General features: G+C 48.0%; 1 protein-coding gene across 2 annotated transcripts; it reads left to right on the forward strand.

Annotated features, from left to right (window-relative positions):
- Positions 1 to 96: 96 nt before the first annotated feature.
- DDX11 (DEAD/H-box helicase 11) lies at positions 97 to 18,795 on the forward strand. 2 transcript variants are annotated; one of them, XM_074871597.1, is made up of 26 exons: positions 97 to 248; positions 470 to 706; positions 1,057 to 1,143; positions 2,769 to 2,926; positions 4,063 to 4,108; positions 4,640 to 4,747; positions 5,309 to 5,396; positions 5,867 to 6,069; positions 6,643 to 6,795; positions 6,900 to 6,946; positions 7,709 to 7,788; positions 9,064 to 9,108; positions 9,233 to 9,300; positions 9,855 to 9,893; positions 10,369 to 10,492; positions 11,015 to 11,152; positions 11,624 to 11,736; positions 13,087 to 13,159; positions 13,535 to 13,638; positions 14,393 to 14,542; positions 16,500 to 16,568; positions 16,749 to 16,849; positions 17,273 to 17,357; positions 17,949 to 18,024; positions 18,200 to 18,354; positions 18,467 to 18,795. In XM_074871597.1, exons 1-26 carry the CDS (start codon positions 102 to 104, stop codon positions 18,494 to 18,496), a joined length of 2,724 nt encoding a protein of 907 aa, XP_074727698.1. In that variant the 5' UTR covers positions 97 to 101; the 3' UTR covers positions 18,497 to 18,795. The 2 variants fall into 2 exon arrangements, with proteins under 2 accessions (XP_074727698.1, XP_074727699.1); XM_074871598.1 differs by having other exon boundaries at positions 11,018 to 11,152.
- Positions 18,796 to 19,492: the final 697 nt, after the last annotated feature.

Genomic DNA, 19,492 nt, shown 5'->3' on the forward strand with positions numbered 1-19,492 from the left:
CAGCTCCGCTCCGCTCTGCGCCGGCGCCGGCCCTGGAGCGTCACGGGAAGGGGGCGGGGCTCCTCCGGCGCTCGGTTCGAAGCGGGCCGGCGGCGGGCGGGATGGAAAGCGGAGCGGCGACGGGCCCGGGGGGTGGCCGGTTCCCCTTCCCCTACACGCCCTACCTCATCCAGGAGCGGTTCATGGCGGCGCTGTACAGCGCGCTGGAGGCCGGCAGGGTGGGGATCTTCGAAAGCCCCACGGGCACGGTGAGGCGGGGCGGCGGCAGCCAGGGCCCGGGCGGCTGGGGCGGCGGCAGCGAGCCGGCAGCCGGGAGGGTGGGGAGCGGCCAGGCCAGGGCCAGGGCCCGGTCCTGGTCCCGCTCAGGAGGGGCTGTCGCCGAGTGGGTCAGTCCGCGTGGAGGGGCACGGCGGTGGGAGCGCCGGCGGCGGCAGCGCGGGAGCCTCGACTTGTTTGTGTTCTGTGGCAGGGAAAATCGCTGAGCCTGATCTGCGGGGCCCTCTCCTGGCTCCGAGACTTTGAGGAGAAAAAGCGGCAGGAGGAGGCGCGGCTGCTGGCCCTGGAGGACAGCGGGCAGGAGCGGGGAGAGCGGCCGGCTGCAGCCGAGCCGGGACACCCGGGGAGCGGGGGCGCCGCGGGGGAACCGGGCTGGGTTACGGCCTTCGTGCAGAAGAAGGAAGAGCGGGACATGGTGGACAGGCTGAAGGTCGGGAAACGCTTGTGTGTAGAGGACGGGTAAAGTAACGGGGTGTGAGGGTCGGAGAGGCCGGTGTCCTGAGCGATGGTTGGAAAAAAATGTGAGGCAAACTTTGGTGGTGGTCTTTGTCTTTCACAGGACTTTGTTATGAGGGATGAGGCACTGCTGTGCAGGTGGCATAAGATAGAAAACTATATTGCTCTCACCATAGTAATGTGTAATAGGTGTGCACTCCAGGAGAAAGGGACTTTTGTTTCAGAGTTAATTTTTTTTCCATATCCAGAACGTAGGAAAGCAATTGTACCCAGGGTTTAGGACTAAATATGCTTCATCCTTCCTTCACTTTCCCTTTATTTTAGGAAGAGCAGATCAGGAGAAAAAAGCGAGAAGATCGTCTTGAGAAAATTCGTCATAATGTGCAGTTAAAATATGCCACAAAGAGGAAGGTGAGTTATCCTGCAGAGATTAGAACTTTCTGTTTTGGTTACCTCGAGTGTTGTTCATACTAGCTTATATCTGCAACTTCATACTAAATTTTCCAGCCTGTCTGTTTGGGGAGCTCTTCGTATTAGGTTGCTGAAATTGGCCGTACAAAATTTTTGGTTAGGTTTTTTTTTTGAAGTACAGATGTGAAAAAGAATTTGTTCATAGAGAATTTCCTGTGACAGTGTTTGTGTGTGGATAGAAAGGACGTGTGTTCTGATGTGCTTTTGTTTGAAAAGCTTTAATCCTTGGAGTTTTTGTTTGGAAGCTCTCTGTTTTATGAGCATGTGTGAACACTCTGTACTTCTGGAATAATCCTGTAGAACTGTGATTAAGTTTAAGATCATGGCAACAGAAGACTTCCCCCCCCCCCCCAAAAAAAAAAAAAAAAAGCCACGCCAGGCTTTGGTTATACTTTGCTCACCACTAGGGAATGATTGTATTTGTGTAATAGCAAATGTGATTATATTGTTCAGAAATGTCTCTTTTCTACACATAAAAAGTTCACAGATATATTTTCCTGCCATTTAGATGGGTGAACTGGCCTCAGTACTCTTGACTCTAAGAGCTTTTTGATGGTATGAGTCAAACTTGCCAGAAATACCCACTTCAGGTCCCCAAACAGGAAGATTTATTAGGCTGCCAGGCTATTAGTTTCTAGTGTGCTCTGTTTCAAGTGCTGTGCTATGATTTGGTCAGCTCCTGTCAGAAGGATACGGCAGGAATAGCAAAGGTTCAGGGGTGAATGGCAAATAAAAATCAGGTGGAACAAAGAACTTTTGTCTCTTAAGAGGATGAACAGCATGTGAAATGAGAAGCATGATAAAAAGCAAGAAGACAAATGAGAGAAATGTTATAGAGACTTGGAAAAGCAACTGATTCATCTCCTCTGTACTGCTCACTAACTGCATTGCTTCATAATGCCATGGTAAAAAAACACTCATTGATGTTGGAAGATACCATTTTCATATTGCGTTCTGATAAAGAAGAGTTTGTTTCATTTTCAAAGTTAATCAGAAAACTATTCTTAAACAGTTTAATAGATTTTTTTATAGGGGGGTAGACCTGTGTTAGAATAAGAACTACATAACTGGAGAAAAAACAGCAAGAAGAGTCTTGTGCTCTGCATTCTAAAACAGGTGCTGAGTTTATCCAAGCTTTGAGTTAAGTGTGGACAGTGTTTGATTATGTCCTTGTGTGTTTGGGTTTATTTACACGCTGTTTTTTCTCAGGCAGACATCTTTTATGGGCCACTTTAAGCAACTAATACTGGATTACAGGGATATTGTCATTTCAGGATCTGTTAGTTCAGTGGGCCTTTTGCACAGAAGGTGCTTTGTGTTTCTCCTCCATATATGTCTCTGTGGGCAAGTCCTTGGTTGTTGCTAACAGCTGCATTCTGTGGGGCTGAACAGCTTCAGACACCCCTGGTGCATTTGTTTGACCTGCTGGGGGTTTACCCAGCAAGCCATGCCCTGTGTTATGTGTGAGGGACTGTGCTGTCTTCTGACCTGTCCGTGGCATAAAGTGATGTGCATGCTACCTCTCTTTCTGTATGAGAGATAATGTGATCATGTGTTCCTTTCAGAGATCTGAGGAGGATGAGACAAAGCGTCTTCTTCAGCTCAGCAAGGAGGTTATTTCAGAGGGAGATGGAGTGGATGTTCTAGAGCAGCTGGATCACAATGAGGAGGAGCTGATTCTTGCTGAATATGAGAGTGACGACGAAAAGAAAGTGGTATCTGGGTAAGGGCAGGGACTGAGGGGGTTCCATGCCAAGGAGAGGTTTTCTGTATCATTATTGGCTTGCCTTGATTAAAGGGATTTCACCTGTGATTGTGAAAATCTGGAGTTAACCGCCCATTCAAGCTGTGGTTGCTCTGGGGGTTTGTTTGTTTAATTGGTTGGTTTGGTGGTTTTGGGGGGACTTGATTTTGTGGGATTTTTTTGGGTTTTTTAAGCTTTTGTTAGACCAATCAGAGTGACCTGAAGTATTTTCTGAGAAAATGCATCTTTCTTAAAATGTGTGGCAATGTCCTGCCTTTTTCCATGCCTGGTTTCCCAAAGAATGCCTCTGGATGCTGAGTGAATGACTTGAGATCAAGTTCCTTGCATTAGAAAAGCAAACTGGAACTCAGGGTATCAGAGGAAGATATCAGTCCTGCAGATTAGCACTGGCATCTTTTGATACTCTGAAGGGAGAGATGTTCATATTTCTAAAGACTGAGCTTCAGCATGAAAACCCCATGCACACTTTTCTCTCTCATACATTTGCTTTATGCAGAAAGCCAGAAGCCATACTTCAGCATGAAAAGTCAAATACATTTAAAATACAAATTTACTAATTAGTATCCAGACAGATGCTTCTGCCTTAAAAATTGCAAAACACTGAACTACTTCGTTTATATGTAGTTTATCAAACATTAAACTGCTGTTGCCTTTGAGGAACTCTATGGCAGCTAAATATCTTCCTGAAGCTTTTCTTTATGCAATAGCTTGAGGGTGGTAAATTGTCTCTAAAGGGAAAGTTTTACAAAAATAAATAAATAAGCCCACCAAAGAATAGCATAGCACTGATTAGTTTATGCCTGGGGCTTAGGAGCCCCAGATTTAAAAGAAAAAAAAATAATTTCTTGAAGTTGCTGAAAACAGAGCCCTACAGATATTTTTCTTTTAAAGAGCAAGGCTTGACTTGACTCTGCACACTTACCCTATTCTTAAAAAGTTGATTTTTCTTTTACCTCCTGAGTTAAGATATGAGGCTCTTCTTGAGATGACATAACCATCTATCTCTCTTGAGACCTCTTTCTTGTAGTAGAGCATCATTTGGTTCTGTCAGTGATCTGCTGAAAGGAAACTGTTTGGGCTTTCTCTTTTCTTAGGCTAGAAGATGATGATGATGATTTGGAAGAAGAGCATGTGACTAAGGTGAGATGAGGAAAGTAAATAGTGCCACCTTGTAGAACAGTGTAGGAGTGAGCAGAATTATGGCTTCCATGCACCCTTCCCAGAGTTACGTAGTACAGAAGGATTTAGGAACTAATGTCCAAGAACTGCAAAGTTTGTTGTTAATAGTGACCAGTGCTGCTGTGCTCATCTTCTTCTGGCCTACACTGGCTGCCTAAGCAGCTTGCTCTGCTAAATCTGCCAAATTTTTGATGTGGCTTGCTGTAAAAGTACACTGCAAGAAACAGATTTTTATTATTCTCCAATGGTGAGTCCCTGTTTCTATAGGCACCTTGGAAAATTAAATGGAAACAAAGGCAAATGCACAGGAGAAGGCAAAGGCTGTTTTCCTCAACAGTTGTGACACTCAAGACACGTGCCTTCCCATGTGTTTTTGAAGGCTTGAACAAGATCAGCCTTGCTGAGGTGCTTGCCTACTTCCTTGCAGGATTGGTTGTACATAGGGGATTGGCTTTCATATTCTTGTTTTCCTTTTGTTCCTCTTCATGGTAGATTTACTACTGCAGTCGCACTCACTCCCAGCTGTCTCAGTTTGTGCGTGAGGTGCAAAAAAGTCCTTTTGGCAAAGATACACGTCTGGTCTCCTTGGGATCCAGGCAGGTATGTGGTACGGTTCACAAGGGACCTAGAGGGCATGTTAACTTAATGGGAGAGACTTTGGGAGGAGGTGTGTGGATGTGACATCACAGGAGGCATCTTGGGGATTGACTGAATCTCACACTGAGAAACTAAAGCAGTCACGGGTCATGACACAGATCTGTGTGATGTACGTTTTTCTGTGAGCTGTGTTTTGGCCATTTACCCTTTGATATAAGTGCAAAAACCTGTTTTACCTTTTCTGATGTGGAATATTACAGATGTCTGAGTCACTGGGAGGGCGCTCCTCTTTGTGTTACTCCTGGGAGCAATTTTTAGAAGCTGCTGTGTAGCAGTGAGCCATCTCAGTGCACCTTTTCTCATGTTTTCTCCTTGCTAAGGTTTTATGGTTTTCGAGCATGTTTGTAGCAGTTAGTATGCACAATGTCTGACCAACAGACTTTTCCATTTTGGAATTTGGCCTGAGATTGCTTTCAAGAAACCTTTTATTTTACAGCAAAGGGTGCCCAGGAGGCACTCATTGCTTAATGACCATCTACCGCTTCCTCTCTTTGCATGTCCAAGAACTTGTGTGTGAATGAGGAGGTGCGACGCTTGGGGGCTCTCCAGCTCATCAACGACCGCTGCATGGAGATGCAAAAGAACAAACATGGTAGGAACAATTCCAGCTTGGGGAAGCAATCGCTGATAAAGCTGGTATGAGAGTCTGGAGATAATGTGCTCTGCCAATCAGTTCTAGCAAGAGAGTGATAGGAGCTTGAAAATGGCAGGTTGGAGGAGCAGAGCTAGAGATCCTTGGTGCTTTTACTTCTCTCGTCTTCCAGACTAGGATGCTGAGATGTGTATGTATTTTCTGAGTGCCTTAAGTTGGTCAGGACTTCCACAACAGAAGGATAATTGTCTTTGTAACTCAGTACTAGAAATACTGGAAAATGTCACATGGCTAAATCTAGCTGGAAAGAGTAATGTCCACCATGGAGATGTTACTGCTGAATAGCATTTAAATAGATGATAGGTCAAAAATACACATGACAAAGCTTGCTTTGAAATCTGGGGGGTTCTGCAAAGTGATTGTTTTAGGCTATGTGTTGCTCATAGCTTTCTTTTGATTTCTGCTGTTAGAAAAGAAGAGTGATGAAGAGATGGAAGGAAAGAGGAGACGTGCAAGTCGCACCGTATGCCCATTTTATTCCTATGAGCAAATGCAGTTTCTCTGCGATGAAGTTCTAGTGGAAGTGAAGGATATTGAGCAGTTGGTGGCTTTGGGAAGGGAGACCAAAGCCTGCCCATATTATGGGAGTCGATACGCCATTCCTGCTGCTCAGGTAAGGTGTTCACACCTTTAGTGGAATTAATGTCAGGGCCTCTAGGAATAAACCAATTGCCTGCTCTCTCCAGAACTGTTACTCGATGTTGTGGGAGTTTGTAAAGAGGCTGTGTTTCTCTCAGCTGTAGTTTTGCTGAGAGAGCAAAGGAAAATAAGAATATCGATTTTAAGTTAATAGAGAGGCTGTAAGTATGTCTCAGCATTCTGAAATACTTGAAAGGCTTGATAACTCTGAGGCAATACTGACGCATGGGTGTAATCTTAGCTCTTGCCACCACTGCTCTTCCTTGCTTGGCTATCTTGGAGGACACGCTTTCAGTGCTTCAGAGGAGCTTCAGAAGGTAACCTGAGCCAATATGCAGCTGTAGCATAATCATTTCTCTTTAACTTACATGTCAGTGTCCCTCTCATGCATATGCTCCTGTCTCTTTTCCTATCTTTCCCATAATAAAAGTAACTTGTCTGAATTCTGTGAGGCCATCTGATATGGGCCTTTAATGAGCAGATGGGGACTGCCCTCAGTTTGTAAGGATGAGAGCTAGAATCAGGGCAGTGTGTGCTTCTTCTGTAGCTGGTGGTGCTGCCCTATCAGATGCTCTTGCACGAGCCTACCAGGAGCGCTGCTGGGATCAAGCTGAAGGACCAGGTCGTAATCATCGATGAGGCCCACAACCTCATAGACACCATCACCTGTATCCATAGTGCGGAGGTCAGTGGCTCTCAGGTGAGTCACAGCCTGGTCTGTTAATCATGAGTGAGCTCTGCATCCAGCAGAGCACCCTTTCTTGACTCCTTTGTAGTAACAGCTCCTCTTTTTTGTTCGTGTAGCTGTGCTGTGCCCACTCCCAGCTGTTGCAGTACATGGAGCGATACAGGTGAAGATCTCAGAGGGAAATAACACAACAGTGGCAGGCAGTGTGGATGCCACGGCTTGTCTCACGTCTGCATGGTCTTTCTTGCTTTTCCCTGGTGGAAAGTTATTTGCATTAATACTTCTGCAGATGAAAAGCCACTTGCTTCATTATCTCTGTCTAGAATCTAAGTCAGACTCCTGGGGCTCATATTAAGCAGTGAGAAGGGGGATACCCTGAGGATTCTGGCTTTCCCTTGTACTCTCAGTTCCTTTCCCAATATCTCCCTCTAATCACTCCTGCTTTGTGATGCAGAGTTTCAGAAGATTCAGTCTTTCATGTCTTTCATGTGCTGACTGGCATTATGGTACAGGCAGTAAGCTCTGAGGAGGAGGAAGCTATATGTGGCTTTTGGCTTTGGCCAAATCTTGCATCTTGTCGTCCCTGCAGTGGTTGGTTGTTGTGCTCAATGCTGATAACTTTGAATTTGTGGAGTGTTACTGCAGGAGGGACTTGAGGTATCACTGCCATTGTAATTAATGTATGAGGAGAAAGGTGATGGTAGGAACAGTGTGGGGTGCATGGGCGAGTGCTCTGGGGTGACCTTGGGCAGAGTATCCAGGGGTCTATGGCCTGTTAGAAACAGGGAGAGTGAGCCAAAGAGAAATCATTCTTGGTTTCTGTCACCCCAAAATGAAAGGGAGTTCAGCTGCTTGTCTCTGCAGCTCAACTGCTGTTAGTCCCTGAAGATGTTTTGTGGCCTAATACCGGTCTCATTTTTCATAGGAAACGTTTGAAGGCAAAGAACTTGATGTACATTAAACAGATCCTGTATTTGCTGGAGCGGTTTGTGGCCATGCTGGGAGGTAAGCAAACCTTTTCTATCTCCCTGGATGCTGATAGACCCTGAGCTAATTGGTGCTTCCTCAGGGCATTGTCCCCCTTCCACCTCTGCAGAGAGAGGCTGCGGGGAGGTGTTGCTCATGTATAGATTCAGATGGCAGTATTTTCATTTCTCCGTCTTGTAACGTGGTCTGCCTGAACCCCTCTCTTTGATTAGCTGAGGAACAGCAGATAATGCCACAAGTTCATAGAGGCAGTTTTCATCTCTTTCTGTGTGGTTTTCAGATCTGATTTGAATGGGGAGGAGATAGGGTGCTAAGTGAGGAATACAGTAGATGTGCTGTCCTGATCACTGTCACACAAGAGCTGCATGGAATAAATCTCCTGGGTCATCTGGTGGCAGGGCCTCTACCTGTGTCAGGTGTGCCTCTGCAGAATCTTTCTTGAGTGATGCCTTTCCTTTGTGAAAAAATATTATTTTGCTGTGATTTTTAAATCCATTGGCATTTGCAGGGCTCTAATGATCTGATTGCTAGACCTCAGTGTGTCTTGAAGACAGCCTGTCATAAGTTTATAAAGGACTTCCTTCTTACCCAGGGGAAATGCAGCTCTTTGGGGCAGGGACCTGGTAGTGCTCTCTGCCTTTCTCTCAAACACATACTTCTCTTCCCCCTCTGTTCCTGACACTCTTTCCTTCCCCACACTCAGTTAAGTGCTTTCATTAGAAACTGCAGCCTGTGTACAGCTTCATGATTGAGGCTGCAAGAGTGAGATGTGAGGTGGGTGTTAAACACTAGGACATAAAATGCAGCGAGTGGCAGCAATTAATCCTGTTCTGGCTGTTGGGGTCTGGGCGTGGAGCTGTCCTCAGGTTTTCCCCTCTTCCCAGTTGCCTGCCAGCCTATGCACCTCCCAGCTCCCTGCTGCTGCATTGAGGAGGGCTGAGGGATGCATTGCAGTCCCTGTCCCTTCATCTTTGCAGCATGATGACTACATAGTGTGTGAGCATTTGTATGCACCCACCCTACCTGCTGCCTCCTGCTACAGAAGGAATGTAGGTGGTGTTTCTTAGGATGCAGCTGCACAATTGCCCTACAATGTAGGGCTACCCTACACGGGAAATTAAAACTGAGCAGGAGCTGATGTTTTGTCTGTATAGCTACATCTTGCAGAGGTATAGTTATTTCTTGGTTTTTGTCCTGGTGTGGTATCCCTTTCAGCTCAGTTGTTAGTCTCTTGCTTGATTTTTAAGACAGACCCGTTATAAGCCTTCCTTGAATCAGTTTCATGTTTTACAGGTAATGTGAACCAAAATCCTGGCTGTCAGGCAGTTTCCCAAACAGGTAAGACTGAAGTGAACACCTGGGGTATGCAGCCATCAGTCAGGGACATGGGTGTGGGTAGTAAGGGACTGCGGGCCCAGCAGCTAATTATTTTTTTTTTCTCCTTTCTCCCCTTTTTCTTCAGGGACAGTGCTAAAATCCATCAATGACTTTCTGTTTCAGAGCCAGATTGATAATATCAACCTCTTCAAGGTAATGCAGATGTTGTCTTCTGCCAGGGCACAGGTGGTGGTGACTTGTTTGAGGTTAGCAGGAAGTGTGTGTGAGAGCTGGAAGTAGAGCCAAGGCCCACATGGCAGAATCTGCTTTCCAGCAGATTCGTGCCACCTCCCCAATGTATAGATCTCTGCTCCTGCTCTCTGGATAACAGCGCATTAAAGCTGGATAGGTGGTCTCAGGGTAGAGGGAAGCAAGTAATTAATTAAACATATACAAGCACCAAGACCTGTCTGTAGGCAAAGCTAAACTGTAAGGGTTGAGGATGAAGAAGCTATGGTACTCCAGTAACCTAACCTATCCCTCGAACCTCCAAACACAGCACCTTAATACCATATGTGTCCACTCTGGAACCAATGCTTTTGTAATAAACTGTTGTCTGGGAGGCAACGCTCACGAAGAACTGTGCACCCCTCCCCAAGAGCACAGCAAGAACAGCAAGTGATATCCCTGCTGGACAGGGATCAAAGACAGCAGGATTGGAGAAGGGATGTTGAACGCCTGTTCATTTTTCTGTCTTCCTTCAACAGGTTCGGCGTTACTGCGAGAAGAGCCTCATCAGTAGGAAGGTACTGCCCCCGAGGCTTTGTGGTCAGCACCGTTCAAATGCTGTTTCATACATTGAGTTTGAAGTGGAAGATGCAGCAGCTGGGGTGGGAGCCTGTCTTCTCCACCCTGCTCTGCAAACAAAATGGTTCCTGGAAAAAGCACTACATGGGCAGATTACCTTTTGCTTATACAGCAAAGAATCATAGAGCATGGTGTACCACAGTATTCCAGTGGGTGCTAATTCTGTGCTGCTTGGCCTCAAACCTACCGGCCTGCACTGCACTGGAGGAACGAACATCAAAGACCTGTTTTGATTTTGATTCAGTGGGTGGAGGAAGGTAGTGGGAGTTCTGGGCTCTGCTGATAGATTATGATTGGGCTGGTTTGCAAACACCTACTAAGGAACTTTATCTGTGGCAGGCCAGCAAACCTGTTTGTATCTTGTCTGATTCCTGCTGTTGGTAGTCTTAAGTCTTTCTGGCTTTTCCTTGGCAGCTTTTTGGGTTTGTGGAGCGATATGGAGGCCCTGCCACAGCTGTGAAGACCAACAAGGAGAACCAGAAGTTGGCTGGTTTCCAGAACTTTCTTCTCACCCTCAAGCAGGGATCTGATAAAGAGGGTGAGTTCAGACACCCTCCACTTGTGCATCTGTGGACAAAGTGAGGATGTGGAACCTGCATCTGTCTGCCTGAGGAAAGGGGGGAGGCAGATTTGAAGAATGAGAGACTGCAGAAGCTGACCTGCACAGGTGTTTTTAATATATCTGACTAGATGACCTAGGCAACTGTACACATGATTAGAAGATCTCCTGAGGTCCCTTCCAAGCTGAAAGATAATGCGATTCCATGTTTACACTAGACACACTCAAGCTTTGCACTGCTGTGACCAGCTGGCTCTGGGAGATGAGCTACCATGGGTAGCTCTGTTTAGTGGTGCCAGCTACAAAAAACAGATCTTTCTGTTTTGTTTTTTTTCCTAGCAATGAGACAGAATTTGGGTTCTCTACTTTATTGGGTCTTTGTTCTATGCTTGCATACATAGACCAGGTATCATGTTCCTGTAGAAAGGACCCATCTGTATTTTGTGCTTAGTCCCTGTCTTCAAAAGTGTGGCTTAAGTTGCCTGCCTCTCTCTGGGCCAGCAGGTACTCCCCAGAGCCTTCCCTTGGAGGCTGAGAACGACCAGCTCCGAACTGCCTCTCCTCTGATGCAGATTGAAGGATTCCTCTCAGCCCTCACGAATGCCAATCAAGATGGCAGAGTCATTATCAACAGGCAAGGTACTGGAAAGGGAGAGCTGGGGAGAGGTGGCATGAGTCACAAGAAGAGTGCTTCACTGGCAGTGAGGGAGGAGATCCTGAGCCTGGGGGGAGCCTGCAGCAACATATCTGTGCTGTCTGTGATGCAGGCTGGCAGGCTTGGTCTGTCTGAGGATGCTCGTGAACCCAAGGGAATTCTTAATCAAGGGCATTGGGGCCAGGGTTTGCAGAGCTCTGCTCCCACTTCCGATGTCAGTTTTTGTCTTGCAATTTACTGTGCCTCTTCTACAGCTCCAGGAAGATGAGGAAGCAGAAGGTAACTTCTGGGTTGGCGTTACCTGCTGCCACCTCTGACAGTGTTGAATAGCAAGTCCTTGCTTTGAGACTCGGGGGATCTGCCAAAGTGCCCAGAGCAGGAGGGAGAATCTCTCACATACATCTCGGAGTGTGTGTCACAGCTAGCTCTTGATGCTGTTTCTCTTCTTTTCCCAGGCACAGTTGGTCAGAGCAGCCTCAAATTCCTCTTGCTGAATCCAGCTGTCTACTTTGCCAAGGTGGTGGAAGAATGCCGTGCTGTAATCATTGCTGGGGGCACCATGCAGCCGGTGAGGGAATAAGGATGCTACGCGGAGGTCTCGGGAGGTTTCTGGTGCTATCTGTAAGCAGGCATGGGAAAATAGCAGCTTGGCCCCACTGGGATGTGCTCTTCTCGCTTCCCATGCTGTGTGTGTGTGTGAGAAGAGACCTACCTACCCTCTTACTTCCCTGATATGGTTTTCCTGTGAGGTGTCACACTACCTGTTTATGCAAAAAGTTGTGGGTGCAAGGGCAGGAGTGTCCTTGTTAGCCTTTCTTGTCCTCAAGATGACACAGGCTGGGGCTGAGCTCATGGTAGGTTGGAACTAGCATGGATAGCAGTCAGAATACCTCATAAAACCATCTGACCTAAAGGGACAGGGATCCCACAGGGACCATCCCATAGGGGATCCTTCAGAAAAACTGACTTCAGTATTGGTATGGTTGGAGGCAGCTTGTCATCCTTCTCCTGTTGCTTTAGTGCCCAAGAGACGGTGTGTTTGTGTTGTACAGATGCAGTGGGGTATGTCACATATCCCCATTAGCTACATTTATCCTTTTCGTGGACACAAATGTCCTGAAATTATTGCCTCTTTGCCCTTGTGGTGACAGGGGAGGGAAGGGGAGGGTGTGAAGCGCAGGGCCTCCTTGTTGGAAGGCCACCATTCCAACTTCGAACTTTTCAGACTGCAACTCGGAGAGAGGATGCAGTTGCAGTCCAAGCGGTGGTCTGTGCAGTGCTTGGGAGTGCCGGTAACAAATTTCTGGGCCTGGGGAAGTCTGAAATTGTGTTGGGCCAAGATAGGCTGGGTGATTGCAGGCAGGGGACCTGCCCCCTGCAGCAGGGCCATGGCAAGGCTCAGGACCGCGGGCACTGAAAGGGGATTCCCCCCCCCTCACGCTGCTTGCGGTGCTTGGGACAGCGGGAGGGGCCGCCCGGGCCCTCGGCCGGGCTTTGGCGGGTCGCGGAGCCGCCGGGGCGCAGCGCTGGCGCTGGGGGGGTGGGGGGGGGGGGGGCGGGGCCATGCCGCCGGCAGGGGGCGCTGCCGCTCCGCGCCCGGCGGCCGCGGGCGCTCGGGGCGCGGGCGCTCGGCTGGGCGGCGGGCTCAGGCCGCGGGCGGCCCTGCCGGGTTTAGGCAGGCCCTCTCCGCGGGAGTCCAGCGGTCTCCCAGCCCTGGCCCGTGTGCTCAGCGAGCGTTCCCCTGCCCTCGATCTGCTCCTCACGGCGGGGGCCCGCCCCGTGCCCGCAGCCCGCCGCGGCGGAGCCGGCCAGCTGCCCCCTCATCGCGCCGCGCTGCTCCGGGAGCAGCACCGGTGTTGCTGAGGTGGCGCCTTTCGGGACGTTGGGGCTTTACCTCTCTCTGGCTTGTGGCCCGCAGGTGGCTGACTTCCGAGAGCAGCTACTGTCCTGTGCTGGTGTGGACCCTGCACGAGTCGTGGAGTTCTCCTGTGGTGAGTGTGCCGGGGCGGCGGGAGGGTCGTGATCTGCCTCTGCGAGGCCCGAGGGTTGCAGGTTGCCTTTGGTGCTGTTCTGTCGGCACTCTAAGCAGCAGGGCGTCTTTCCTAGAAATCATGGCAGCAAAGGGGTGCTGGTTCCCTTCTACCCTGTGCTTCCTCAGTGGTCTTGGCCAGTATGAGCAGGCAGCACGCCATGCCTTCTTCCCAGGGGCTCAGGGAAGGGAAGTCAGAGCAGCTGCGTGACTTAGGCACTTTGGCTTAGCCAGGCGAACATGTGCCTCGGTCACTGCACGCAGGGTAAAGCTCTTCAGCTAGTGGGGTTTGTGCCAACAGCAGTGATGTTGACTCTCACTACTTTTTTGTCTCCAGGACATGTGATTCCTCCAGAAAACATTTTGCCTATAATCCTCTGCAGTGGTCCTTCCAACCAGCAGCTGGAGTTTACATACCAGAAGAGAGACCTGCCCCAGATGGTCAGCCTTTCCTTTGTTCCCTTCCTTTGTATCTCTCCTTTTGCTTCACTTGCTTATGTTTCATAGGACGGTGTGCTCTCTGAAAGGTGGGCTGATCAAAAGCCACGGCAAGGGAAATCTGTAGGATTTGGGGCGAGTAGCAGCAAAAGAGTTTTTTTTGCTGTCTGCTCAGAAGTGGCTACTGGAGACAAGGAGTACTAGCAAATCCTGTTTGGCTATGCCAAGATCCTGCATTTGTGTGCTGGGCATTGGAAGGAGATTTCTGACTGTGCTCCATAGTGACAATAGAGCGTGGCAGCCCTGCAGGCTGCAGCCCAAACCATAGGGGTGGCAGCAGATGTTTCTGCACTTTTTCCTTCTTCCTTTGGTGGGCCAGTAAGCACCCAAGGCCAGACACTAGATCAGCTCTGCCCCTGCTGAATCTCCACCAGATGTGCTAGCTAGCTCTCCACATCTATTCTAGTGTGACAGGTCCCATCCACTGGGACAATGGACATAAACCCTCTTTTCCTGAATAACCACTGCTCCACAGAAGTAACAGAAACCCTGGATCAGGAGGAGAGGCCAAGCAGTGAAGAGCTTTTCGATGATGCACAGCTCCCCTAGAGAGCTCTCTTAGACCTGGCATATTTCCCACATTTTTCCTCCCCTAAGGCATGTCACGGGAAGGTGTGATCCTGGGATTGAGCACAGAATTGGAGTGGCATTAGCTGGAGCTCCTGTCAGCTGCAATATGCTCTTGTCTCTCTTGCAGATGGATGAGACAGGTCGAATCCTTTGCAACCTGTGCAATGTGGTCCCAGGGGGTGTGGTGTGCTTCTTCCCCTCCTACGAATATGAGAAGCAGGTATATGCACACTGGGAGAAGACGGGGCTGCTCACCCGCCTGGCAACTAAGAAGAAGGTAATTGTGCAGCTAGGGGCAGTTGGTACTTTAAATGGATGTTTCAAAAATCAAACAATTACCTATGCATTACAGGCCTCTCTTGCTGAGTTTTTCTCATGCTCCGCACAGCAGAGCAGAGCGGATGTTTATCTAGCCAATCCCTCCAGTAATGAATAAATGATACTTCCTGGGCGGCTGATTACTGAGCTGGGATCTAAATTAGATTAAATGCAGCTACAGATTCTTTAAGTGCATAGTCTGTGTAGTGGCCATGGGGGGAGACAATCCTCACTTTCCATAACCAGCCAGCTTGTTCCTGTGGGGCTGGGGGGCTGTTCAGGTTGAGCTCTTACAGGGAATTTGTTTTTCCCAGGCTCAGCTGTGTGTCCCTTGAACACAGACCAGCACAACTAAGGGCTAGGCAGAGTGGGACCAGACTGCAGTTCATAGGACAAATGCTGTTTGTTTCTTCTGGTAGAAGTGCAGATGAGAATTGAAAGACTAGCAGTGGTGACTCCTGTTGAAGCAATGAGAAACATTAAATAGGGAGGTCACTGCAAATATAAAATCTTTGCAGTGACTCTCACAAGTATTTGAAGGTTGGGTATTGAAGGTCAGGCAGTCTGGCTGTCTCAGAGCATGGGGCAGCAATCTTGGATCATGTGCTGGGGGGAGGGGAAAAAAAAAGAATTACATATACCCTGCTGTGATTTTTGTTTACCAAAAGCTAAATAACTTACCACATGGATTAGGAGAGCAGAGTCCCAGATATTTCACAGCCTTGGTGCAGGCGTTCTGGCACTTGGATCTCCCTGTAGGTTTTTTGTGGTGGAAGCGTTATGCTTCAGCTTCTCCATGTTTTCATACAGCTCTCACTCAGTGCCTTTCGGGTGTGTTGTCAGGGTCCCAACGGTCTGCCTGGTGCCTCCAAGGCTTTGTGCCACAGTCACACAGCTTGCTCTGCCTTCCAGCTCTGATTTGTTCTTGTTTGGCCTTTGCAGTCTCCAGCAAATTGGATATGTGTTAGCAAAGCAATTTGGTAGAAATGCAGTGAGTGTGACTTTCAGCTGCCCACACAAGAAGATCATATCATAGCAGAGGAAGGTTAAAGGCTTTCCTGAGGTGGCTGTGGTGAGATCACACTGAGGTTATATATAAATTACACAGGGAAAATTAACTAAACAGTAGCTATTTAATCCTCTGATTTAAATTAAATAGTTTTGGCTCATTTGTAATTGCCAGTTATTTTTCTACTGAAAGACTGATTCTGGCTGGTAAAATTTGTTAGTACTTCTTGCTAACCAAGAGAAAACACATCCTTTATGTTCTTTACTGTCACACAAAAGACAGATGTTGCACCTCTTGTTTACTAAGAAAACAACTTGTGATTTAGGCCAAGGTGCAGCATCTATCAAAATGCAGCTTAATTAACTGCAGGGGCTTTCAATAACTAATTAGGCATGCTAGAATAACATAAATATTAATTTATGTATGCTTTGTATAGAAAACTAATGTATTCATTGGACAAGGGGAGCTATGACTTGGAGTTAATTGGTGATTCGAATTGATTGGTCCTGTCACTGTCCTCCAAGATCTTGCAGCTGGAGGGTCTCCTCACCCTGCTGGATCTTTATTCATAGGTGGAAGAGGTGCACACTGCTTTCCTGCCTTTCAGCGCTCGGGTGGCTTGTAACTTCTTGCAGAATTAGACAAGTCTGCCAAAGCTGAAAGTGAATGTTAGAGCGGCAGGAGCAGCTGCTGCTCCCTTCAGAGCCCAGCTGGAAAGTGCTGTAGTGAGCATGCAGTGTGTTTCCAGGGTGGAGGGGAAAGGTGCTGGTTTAGTGGGGTTTTCAGGCAATTTGCCCTTCCCTGATCTTAGTTTGTGTGCTGTTTAATGGCATGGGAGTAAAATGATTTGCTTTCTTTAAACGGTTCGCTTCCTGTTGCTGCAACTGATGCACTGTGCCTGTGACAGATCTTTCAGGAGCCTAAGAAAGCCAGCCAGGTGGAGCAGGTGCTGGTGGAATATGCCAAGTGCATAAAGGTGAGCTGAGCTGGCAGGCTGCTGGGAGTGTGCTGTCCCAGCTGCGTATGGGAGTGCTGCTAAAGAGGGCATTTGCAGCTTTTTAAGAAGGAAAGAGGGCTCTAGCCCAGGTGTGGGAGGGTTTCTGAAGCACAGAAACCTTCCCTGTGGTGGTTTAAGTTGTTGGTCCCTCTCTTGCAGCACTGCAGCCAGGCAGGAAGACAGATGACAGGAGCCCTGCTGCTCTCTGTAGTTGGAGGCAAAATGAGCGAAGGGATCAACTTCTCCGATGACTTGGGAAGGTAAGGTGGCTGCTCCTTGGAAGGGGAGCACTGAGCTTGTGGTGCGGTGACTCCGGTCGGGATGGACACGTCAGTACTTGCATAGATAGAAAATCCTGGGGAGCACGTGGCTTGGACTGATGCTTAAACCAATGGGACCAAGTCTGCTGGGTGGCACAAAACCCGCTTGTCCAGACTACCTTTCATGTGAGTAATGCAGTTAGGCTTTGCTGTGTTAGATAATCTCTTGTTCCAGCACCCTGAATCCTGCTGCAGCTTTCCCTTCAGAATGTGCTTGTCAGACTGCTGTGCTTTATTGCTGCCTTTGGTTCTCAGGGCTGGCTGTCTTTCAGGGGTGCAGTGACCTCTAATTTGTCTGTCTGTTGGCAAAGTGCTCTAGGATGAGACATTAAAAATAATTCAGTCCTCCCTTGCCCCTTGCAGGTGTGTGATTATGGTGGGAATGCCCTACCCCAACATTAAATCTCCAGAGCTCCAGGAAAAAATGACTTGGCTTGACAAAACAATGGTAACAGAGACAATTACACCTCTGCCTGTTTCACTTCTGCTTTTTAGTATTCACTTTCCTCCCAGCACACAAATTCCAGGGCTGCCTTCAAAGACTTTTTTTAATTTGAGCTTGCCCTTGTTTCCCAGACTGTGGTACTGAGAGCACAGCCTTCTCCACGCTGCATGTGTACAGGTAGCCCTTAACACAGGGAAGAAGCTCAGTGGAGGGAAACACCACTGGGGCTCACTGGAGACTGAGTTCCAAGGGGAGGAACATCTCTTCACCCCAGATGAGGTGGCAGGGTGGTAGAGGTGACTTGCCAGGGTCACTTCTCTTGGCTCACTTCTTTCTTGCTGCCCACTGGAGATACTTTTTCTGGGCAGCTGGGGACATTTTTTCTTGGGGGGGCTTGGTCTGGCTCTTTGGAATGTTCAACATAGTTTTCTGACTGCAACCTTTCTTCTGTCCATCCTTACTCTGAGCTTGGGGTCTCCTTGGCCACCTGCTCACTCTGCAGGAGTAAAAGTATTTGCCTCACTTTGTCATTAGGACCCCCTAGTTTGATTTACATCTGCCTCATATTCAGTCTTGCCTATTTCTCCGTTCCAGCCCAGAGCTGCTGGCCAGGCACCTAGCAGAGTGCTGATTGAAAACCTGTGCATGAAGGCAGTAAACCAGTCGATAGGTAATTCATCCTTCCTCGGACAGGCTGGGGGATACAAAATGTGACTGCACTGAAGGAGGAGGGTGGGAAAAAGGATGCATTACCTATCAATGTGCAGATGATGGGAACATGAGCTTCCCCGCCTGAGAACAACCACTGAATGGGCCATTTTAATGTGGTTGTATGCTCTGTACAGGCAGAGCCATCCGCCATCAGAAGGACTTTGCAAGCATCCTGCTCCTGGACCACAGGTACGCACGCCCTGCTGTCTTTAACAAACTGCCGCAGTGGATCAGGGAGAGAACCCAGGTGAAACCTGCCTTTGGATCAGCGTTTGCAGAGTTAAGAAAGGTCAGAACGTGTGTCTTATGTACTGCTACCAAAACTGTTTCCCACTGTACTCATCTGTACTTTTCTCAAACCTTTGCTTTAGCATAAACTGTCTGGTTCTGTGTGTTCCTAGTTCCATCGAGGGAAGGTGGATGCTTTGTGATGTGGACCAGAGAACAGGCTGTAGGTCAACTCTGTGAGCTACACTTCTGAAGAACACCTGAAGGAACACAAGTTCCTGCTTTTCTGTACCAAGGAGTTTGTGAATCTGTCTTCTGCCTCCTTTGTGGATGTTTCCTGTTCAGTATCTGAGTGCTATGATGGTGAGCCAGCCTTCAGCACCATAACCAAGAGGAAACTGGTTGTAGGTCTGAGGCGGCAGGTGAAGGGAGTAGTGGCAGGCTCCTGTTTACAGCTGTTTAGGTTTTATTTAAATCAATTAAATATTTTCAACCAAACACTTAATTAGGGGGAGTATAATTACTTTTACTGAGCACATCTGGCTTTTCCTATCAACCACCAAGAGGAGGGGGCTTGATGACCAATGAAAATACAGAGCTTTTCACTAGAATTGTAAACTATCAGGCCATTAAATTGTGTCATGTTGGAATTACACAGTCAGATTGGTAAGACATGGTGCAGATGTGGGTAACATTTCTTATCCCCTTCTTTCTCCCTTGCTTCAAGGTAGAATTAATAGAGTCAAGGAGTGGTTCAATTCTTTCAAGGAAAATAAAGATAGGGCCATAATACAGCACAGCACTTCTCCTTTGATCATGTTTAAGCACAGGATTACTCTGCTCTTTTTACTGCCTAGGTTTTTGAATTTAAAGTAACTTTCTGTGAAAAATGGTAAAACTTTTTTTTTTATTTTAAGGTGTAACTTTCCTGGGCACCTTTCCTAGGTCATGGGTCAGAGCTGGAGGGTCGTGATAACAACAGGGACAGCTCTCTAATCCCAGAGCTGGCCCTAGCTCTTGTCATCCTGAGCAAGTCTTCCCAGGAGCTGTTTTGCCTCCTTGCCCCTTTCAGCAGCTGGATGTTACCTCTCAAGGCTCTTCACAATGAAAAAAGCGCTTATAATTAGACACAGAGTGGTGTCCTCTCCCTGTATATTATTTAGCCCCCCAGGGAAAGAAGCGGCTGCTTCTGAGAATTC

Source organism: Strix uralensis, chromosome 5 (assembly GCF_047716275.1).
Source record: "Strix uralensis isolate ZFMK-TIS-50842 chromosome 5, bStrUra1, whole genome shotgun sequence".
NCBI lineage: Eukaryota > Metazoa > Chordata > Aves > Strigiformes > Strigidae > Strix > Strix uralensis.

What these genes read in the sequence shown, in the direction of transcription:
- DDX11 (XM_074871597.1), top strand. Translation starts at nt 102, where the DNA reads ATGGAAAGCGGAGCGGCGACGGGCCCGGGGGGTGGCCGGTTCCCCTTC. An exon ending in AAGAAGAGCATGTGACTAAG is followed by an intron (nt 4,109 to 4,639) that starts GTGAGATGAGGA and finishes TCTTCATGGTAG; the next exon opens with ATTTACTACTGCAGTCGCAC. An exon ending in CAGTACATGGAGCGATACAG is followed by an intron (nt 6,947 to 7,708) that starts GTGAAGATCTCA and finishes CATTTTTCATAG; the next exon opens with GAAACGTTTGAAGGCAAAGA.